Source organism: Chionomys nivalis, chromosome 23 (genome assembly GCF_950005125.1).
Source record: "Chionomys nivalis chromosome 23, mChiNiv1.1, whole genome shotgun sequence".
In the NCBI taxonomy this organism is placed as follows: domain Eukaryota; kingdom Metazoa; phylum Chordata; class Mammalia; order Rodentia; family Cricetidae; genus Chionomys; species Chionomys nivalis.
The window spans coordinates 309257-317613 of NC_080108.1; the positions used below are offsets into that span (position 1 = coordinate 309257).

Here is an 8357-nt window from a genome sequence, read left to right on the forward strand (position 1 = left end):
ATGGGTATATGTATGAAATGTGCATGTGGTGTGTGATTATATATGTGGGGACAGTGTATATGGTATGTGTGTATGCAGTATGTACGTGTGTGCAATATGTATGTGTAGTATGTGTGTTATATTTGTGTGTATATGTATGTGTATAGTATGTATATGTGTATTTGTGATGTATGTGGTATATATGTATAAATGTGTGTGTGGTATATACGTGTATGTGTGTTATGTATGTATGTATGTGTTGTATGTAGTATGTATGTGTGTGTAATATGTATATGTGTATTGTAGTATGTGTGGTATTTTTGTGTGTATATGTGGTATGTGTGTAGTATGTATATGTGTATTTGATGATGTGTGTGGTATATATGCATATATATGTATGTGGTATGTATGTGTGTGGTATATACGTGTGTGTGTATAGTATGTATGTGTGTAGTATGTATGTTTGTGGTATAATGTATGTGTATGTATGTGATGCTGCAAATTAAACCCAGACTTTCATGTGTGCTAGGGAGCTACATCCCAGTCCTAATCATTTTGCTGATATTTTCACGGGGATTTTCAAGTTCTAACCATATTGTAGATTGACACAACTGGAATTCTTTCAAACAGTTCAAAATGTCTAGTAAGTTAAATATTCAGAAATTTTAAACAAAATACAAAAAGCATGAGGTTACATGTTTTCAAAGAAAAAATTTAAATGCCAGGTGGCAGAAACAAAAACCTAGCTGAAAATTTAAGCAGTGAGCACATTAGCAGATGCTTATGCCATGTAGGATGTGGGAGGCTGAGGCCAGCCTGGGCTACAGAGCGAGACAAAAAGGAAAATGAACAATAAAAATAAGTAGCCCAGTACACAAAAAGAATGCTAATAGCAGCTTCCTCATGGCAGCTCAGACAGGAAGCAGTTTGAATATATACCAACAGGAGCTTAAATAGTTTACGATTTATCCACACCATAGATCAATGAAAAGGAACTCCAGGCTGGAAAGACGGCTCAGCAGTTAAGAACACAGTCTTCTCTTGAAGAGGACCTGGGTTGAATTCCCATTATTCATATGGAGGCTCACAACCATCTGTAACTCCAGTTCCAGGGATCTGATGCCCTCTTCTGACCTCAGAAGGCACCTGACATGCACGTGGTGCACAGACATGCATGTGACCAAGACACTTATACACACAAAAATAAAGTAAATAAATTCTTTTAAATGAACTACCAATACAAGCAACATCCCAAAGCGTAGGCTGCAGAGTGAAGAAGTCAACCTCAGAAGCTCAGTTCCTGCTTGGTGGAGGACACTGGTGACCCGGAGAGCAGTAAGGTATAGGAATGAGAGGGGAAAACTGGTAAATAAATATAGCCAAATTTGAAAATGTATTTCACCTCATTTATAGCTATAACAGCTTTTGGGGTTGTTCTATAAACCACCCTTACATTTGAAATGCATAGTCTTTCAAATAAATACAGAAATAAAGATTTCCAGCAAGACTTTCAAGAAGTTGGCTTACTACATTTTCAGTATATGACTTAAAGTTTTCAATATATGTTCAAGAGGTTTCATTAGCAAGCATTTGCTGGTACTGTGTACCCAGCTGCTTGAACTAGCCATGCGCATGACTGGGCTGTGGTTCTGCTCAGGACCACACAGAGAGAAACAGGAAGCAGAAAGGTTCGTTGGGTGTAGATCCGTGAGACTGATTCCCCAAGCTTGGAACTGGGACCCAAGAAGTCCACTGTTAAATCTGCTAATGAACTTGGTGTGGGCAGGCAGGAGGAAACAATAACATAACAGGAAGCATATTCAAAAGGAAAACAAAAACCTTAATTAAGCTGGGTGGTGGTGCATGCCTTTAATCCCAGCCCTCGGAGTCAGAGACAGGTGGATCTCTGTGAGTTCGAGTCCAACCTGGTCTACAAGAGCTAGTTCCAGGACAGTCAGGACTGTTATACAGAGAAACCCTGTCTTGAAAAACCAAAATAATAATAATAATAATAGACCCCATGCATTTTGAAGGCTAAGGCTGGCAAAGAGTATATTATAAAACAACTCAGTATGACCAAAAATTTACTAAATATACCTATGGGAGATTCCTGAGGTCTAATTTCCTCAAGTTATATCAATGTGCACAGCCTAGGTTGTGATTTTCACCTTGCTGTGAGATAATGCTCTTGTACACTGTAAATATTTGTCACTCATAACGGTTTAATAAAATGCTAATTGGCCAGTAGCCAGGCAAGAAGCATATGTGGGGCAACCAGACTAGGAGAATTCTGGGTAGAGGAAAGGCAGAGAGTCAATCACCAGTCAGATGCAGAGGAAGTAAGATGAGAATGCCTTTTTGAGAAAAGGTACCAAGTCACATAGCTAAACATAGACAAGACTTATGGGTTAATTTAACTTGTAAGAACTAGTTAATAATAAGCCTGAGCTAATAGTCCAAACAGTTTATAACTAATATAAACCTCTGTGTGTTTCTTTGGGACTGAATGACTGCGGGACTGGGCAGGACAGAAACTTTTTCTGCATCACGTAATTTATGTCCAACATCCTGACAAGTTTAATTAAACCATTTCATACGTGAAGGATGTAGCTCTTAGCAGAGTGCTTGACTATCATGCATGAGACTCTGGGTTTGATTCCCAGCACTACAGAAACTGGGCATGGTGTGAGCTCAACATTGGAGAGGTAGAGGCAGGAAGACACTGGCAAGCTTAACACTGGCCTGGGATACATGATTCCTTTTTAGAAATAGAGAAAAGCTCTTCACGCTCAAGAATGTCTTAATATCTGATGATTTCTCTTTCCCATGGCAATGGGATTTAGAGCTAAAAGACGAGGATCAAATTTGGTTCTGTTACTTTGTGTTATGCAGTCTTAGTAATCTACCCTGTCTCAACCTTGGTTTCCTCTTCTGAAAAAAGGATCCATATCAAAATTTCAAGGTTTACCACAAGCATAGGGAATACACAAAGACAGCTGAGACACAGCTCTTCCGTAAGAAGGTAGACCTCAGCAGTTGGTCCTCTTTGCATGTCACCTTGCCTACGTGGAAGCAGTCATCCGCTGTGAGGGTGAAGAGTTGCCTGGGACTGTATAGGTCAGTGATGGAGGAGCCTGTGACCCTCTGGAAGACACCCTGGGCCAGGCCCTTCACGTTGAGCATGTACACATCCTGCAGGCGCATCAGGGCTCTCGCTGCTCCCTCAAGGTCTTCAAAAGCGGGAAGGTCTTGCTCCACCTTCTCATAACCATCCTTCAGGGCTGTAAAAGTAGTAAGACTGTAACCCAGCTTCCAAACACAGTAAAGTAGTAAGACTGTATCCCAGCCTCTAAACACAGTAAAGTAGTAAGACTGTATCCCAGCCTCCAAACTATTTAAAAGTTTGAAGTAGAAACTACTAGAAGGCCACAATTTTCTATACATGGAATCATACATACATATATACATACATTCATACATACATACATATATACACATACATAACTGGGTAGATACACACTTCTTTACTTAACTGCAGTGGAGATCAAGTGAGGTAACAGATGTGAAGACATTTTCCAATCTAAAATCAGGAAGTTATACGCAAGGGGACCAACTTTATAGACTTTAAAGGGCTTAAGAACACAAATAATCCCTAGTCACTCCTCATTGTAACTCAGCAGAATCTCTCTCCTTACACTGAGTCAGGAGCTAGAAGCTTCTCTGTACTTCGCAACCCTCCTCATTACCTCGGATGTTCTCAGCGGCCTCCAGACTGTGCACCACATTCCTCCAGTCTGACTGTAGACGTTTGATGAGAGCAAAGGCAAGCAGAGGGTTCACTACAGGGACTGTAGCGTCCTCGTGCAAAGAAAGCACCTTGTCATAAAATCTGAAAGAAGCGATAAAGAATTATCTCGCCTCTAGACCCAACCGTTGCATCCCAGGAAGGCTGGCATGGGAACAGCTAAAATTAAGAGCTGGGTACAGCTGTACCTGCCTGTAGTCCTCACTTCATTAGGCATAGGGAGGTGGTGGTGTGGAAATGGAAATCCTGAACCTCTTGCAACCCATGTAAATGGTTCAACTAAAAAATTCAGGCAAGCATAAAAGACATGAAAGCTATAAATACATAAAAGTGGGTCCACTCATTTATTCACTGGCTGAGTCTGTGTAGACCATTTAGTGACAATATATCTGGCACTATGCTAAATAGGTACCTGTGTATGTAGGGATACACAGGTAAGACACAGTCCAGTTTAAAGAGTTACAGGCACAAAGTTCTCTTCTTCCTTTATTGCCCTATGCCCAATACTTAGTGTCTGGAAGGGACGCGAAAGCATAAAACATATAACACTCAATGTGATTATGCTAAGAAAGCCATGAACACACAAAGTTGTGATGTCAGAGGTGAGGGGTAGGTTCCTGGAAGAAGCACCTGATCTGCTTCTTGAAAGGTGTTTAAATATTTTGATGACTACTGGATCCTTACAATGTACTTGCTCAGAAGCTTCCAGAAAGTCCAATGTTCAGCACAAACTAAGGAACAAAAATCTGGGCCTGGGCGACCCAAGCAAGACACAGAAGCCTGTCAAGTCCCATGGTGTCTTCTGTCCCAAAGATGGGGCTGCTCGTGAGCTGCCTCTCTGGGGCTCCAAATCCAAACCAGCCTCCAAGGTGTTGGGATAGTTTTACTGCCTGTTCTTTCCCGCTTGGGCTCCATATGGAACCACTTAGCGAACTGACAGAAAAAGTGTACAAGTGTGAGTCCGAGCCAAGTCCAGCCTGAAAAGTAAAGAGTCCAGGAGCAATTGAGGCTGAGTTCAGAGTGATTTTTACAAGATAGTTGGACACAGAGGAGCTGGGAGGCGGCCTAAGACTTATTCTGACCCAGCCACTAACCAGCTTTCTGTCCTGGGAGGTGACAAAGCTGCTCTATTCTAGAGGACCTCTTCAGGTCTTTCCACTTTACATCTGCCATTTCTTCCCATCGCCTTTTCCACTATGGAATAAACAGACTCCCTGTTTGGGTCTATAGACTGCCTATTAGGACAAATGTTTAATAAGCACCCAAACTGACAGAGGTCCAAAGGGAAAGAAGTGTGGCACAGGGGTGACTATTATTCCATATTAATCATCTTATCAAAGCTGTCTACACCTTGTCTTCCTTGCATCCACGTCACATTCTGGTTTGCTTTAGACCAGGGTTTGCTCTTTACTGCAGCACATCAAGAAATGCAGTGGTCAAATATGACTTTCCCCCCCTTCCACACAGGAAAGAAAGGAAAAAAATCTATAGACTAATATCTGAGGCTGGCTAGGAATGCAAAACTTGGCTGTACGCCCAGCCTCTGAGCAAACAGCTCCTTTTCAGAGACTGAGTTACACGACGCCGACGGCAAACCTCAGACTTTCCCAAATGGCTTTTTGCTTTAACAAATGCTGCTGAGAGTGGAAAATCAGATTCCTTCCTTCAAGAATCTGCACATAAAATTTGCAACCCAATCCCTGCAATAAGCATCCTGGGTTGGCTATTCAACCGCAATACATGGGCTCTATCAATTCCATGTTTCTCATTTGAGATTGAGAAATGGCTTTGTCATCGTTCTTCTGAGACACTCTGAATGCTTCATTCTGAGCCCAGAAATAATTCCATTCTTTGTAGTTTTTAAATGGTAGGAACACAAATATGCTGGAGATGGGCTACACTCATGCTGACTGTGAGCCCTGCTGGTACAGTGGTGGGGACCCTAACTAGCACACTTTCCCTGTTCATTTCCTGTTTGGAAATGCAAAAAAATACAAGTTGAGGGCCTTAGAAATAACATTTCAACTTATATAAAATCATCATCTTGAGACTATAGAAAAATGAGCTGAAACTGCCTGAATTCTCATTTTTAAAAGCAAACATTTTGCTGGGGTTTGGAACAAGACTTGGACAGAATCGTAGCCTCTAATACATCAAATTGAGTTTGACAAAATTAAACGTTCATAATCATCTGAGAAAAGAATCTAGGAGTTTTTAAAATTCTTTTTTAATCTTTTAGAATGTCAGTTAGTGGATAAGGCTGACAGGATAGCAGTTTCAAAAGCATTATTTGAGACCAGGTCTCACTGTGGTCTAGCCTGGCCTCAAATTCACAGTAGTCTTCCTGCCTTAGTCTCCCCAGGGCTGGGATTATACTTATCATTTGTTTGTTTATTTTGTTTTTTTGAGACAGGGTTTCTCTGTGCACCTTGGCTGTTCTGGAACTCGACCTGTAGACCAGACTGGCCTAGAACTGACAGTGATCCTCCTGCCTCTGCCTCCTGAGTGTTGGGATTAAAGGCATGCACCACCATCGCCTGCTGATCAGCCAGTCTTAAATAGACATAAAAGTCAACATTTGTCCAGCAATCTTCTCTATGCTAAGCACAATGATAAATAACTTCATTCACCTGGAACTCAATCATTCCAAGAACCATGCGGGAATGTGCTACTTTTTAAAAATCATTATTGTATATAGATCAGGAAACTAAAGCTTAAACATGTAATAAGGATAGAGTCGAGAATTCAGACAGAGGTCTGTTGAGTTCCTGCATCTAGACTCCGAACCATCCCCTGACAGAGTGGTTGTGGGCTCTGCTTGGGGTCTGACATATCAGTAGGTGGGCATCAGAATGTAACAGAATGGATACTGGGAATTAATCAAAACAACCTCCTTCATTGTAGACAGGTCTCTTTTGTTAGCTTTTCGTAAGCTTGCGTCATGTTTCTAGAGCTTTTTTTTCTTAGTGTAAGAATGTGGGGCCGGGCAGTGGTGGCGCACGCCTTTAATCCCAGCACTCGGGAGGCAGAGACAGGCGGATCTTTGTGAGTTCGAGGCCAGCCTGGTCTATAAGAGCTAGTTCCAGGACAGGCTCCGTAGCTACAGAGAAACCCTGTCTCGAAAAATCAAAAAAAAAAAAAAAAAAAAAAAAAAAAAAAAAAAAAAAAAGAATGTGACCAACCAATTTGGATGACACCACCCAGACAAATGCTTGTTCACATACAAGTCATCAGTACCACCGAGGGCTATTTGAAGTGCAGACTACAGGACTAAGCCAACTCTTATGAAACTGACCATCCTTAATGACCATTTCTTATAAACATCAGTACGAGTGGAGCAGGGAGGGTTCCGGTGTTGGCATGGTGGGGGGAATTTGAAGTTTAAAGCTACAGCTAGAAATCAAATGGTCTGCCTGCGTTCTATCTAGACAAGCTGTAAGGCCGATTGGATTCATACTGTAAGGCCGATTGGATTCATACTGTGTCTGCGGTACAATGACAGGAAGCCTGGGGTCACTCACAACAGCATTTGTGAGATTTGGCTGGATTCCATGATCACCAAGCTACCCTTTTCCACAGTACACCAAATTGGACATTATTTTTTTGGGGGGGTGGCCTGGTTTGTGTGTGTGTGTGAGAGAGAGACAGAGAGAGACAGAGACAGAGACAGACAGAGACAGAGAGAGATAGAGAGGAGAGGAGGAGAGAGAAGAGAGAGGAGGAGAGAGAGAGAGGGAGGAGAGGGAGGGAGGGAGGGAGGGAGGGGGGAGGGGGAAGGAGAGAGAGAGAGAGAGAGAGAGAGAGAGAGAGAGAGAGAGAGAGAGAGAGAGCGCTCTCACAAGGTACTCCCCCACAAACTGCACAAACTGTCTCGGGATCCCCTGCACCGTGACTGCATATGACTGCACGGAACATAAGGCTGGTCTGTAAGTCACACTGGGTCTCAGCCCATCCTGATAGCCCGGGCCTCCGCGCTGTCCTCACCTGGTCAGGTCGCGCAGCCGCGCCTCCTCCCCGCGCAGGTAGCGCCTCAGTGTCCCCAGCAGCCGGCGCTCGGGCGCCAGGGCGCGCGCCACGCTGGTCAGCGCGGAGAAGGTGTCCTCCCGCGCGGTGGCGGCCGCGGGGTCCTCTGCCCCGAGGGCCAGCAGCGCCAGCAGAGCCGCCAGCCGCGCCCCAGGGCCCATCGCGGGGTCGCGCGTCCCTCCGCGCTCCCGCCCGGCACCGCCCCGCCCACCCGCCCGCCCGCTCCTCAGCGGTCTGCGTCGCCCTCCCCCGGCCGCCTCCGGCCCCTCAGCCCCCCGCCGCCAGCACCACACTGATCCCGCCAAGCCCGTCACACTTGAGGAAACTGAGGCAGAGAGGATGAGCGGTGAATTCTCTAGTTACGACCGTGGGAATACCTCGTGGGACAGGCGCGAAAACCATGAGAAGCCACTGGATCCTGAAGGGAACAGATACTGCGTGGAGAGAGAGGTAAGGAAACCGCTTCACAGAACACAAGGCCGGAGGTCTCGAAAGATGGCTAGCACTTACAGAAGCTGAAACTCTGGGACTGTCACACGAAAGTATAGTC

At 44.3% G+C, this 8357-nt stretch overlaps 1 protein-coding gene across 3 annotated transcripts in view; it reads right to left on the minus strand.

The window, feature by feature from the left end:
• The window catches only part of P4ha3 (prolyl 4-hydroxylase subunit alpha 3), a 29153-nt gene extending 21169 nt beyond the window's left edge, over positions 1-7984 (minus strand). For all 3 annotated transcript variants that reach the window (XM_057756179.1, XM_057756180.1, XM_057756178.1), the window contains exons 1-3: positions 7769-7984; positions 3726-3868; positions 3037-3260 (exon numbers count right to left, since the gene is read on the minus strand). In XM_057756179.1, the coding sequence (XP_057612162.1) occupies positions 3037-3260; positions 3726-3868; positions 7769-7968 (567 nt within the window). In that variant the 5' untranslated portion in view covers positions 7969-7984. The remainder of the gene's footprint in view (positions 1-3036; positions 3261-3725; positions 3869-7768) is intronic.
• Between the last annotated feature and the right edge of the window lie 373 nt (positions 7985-8357).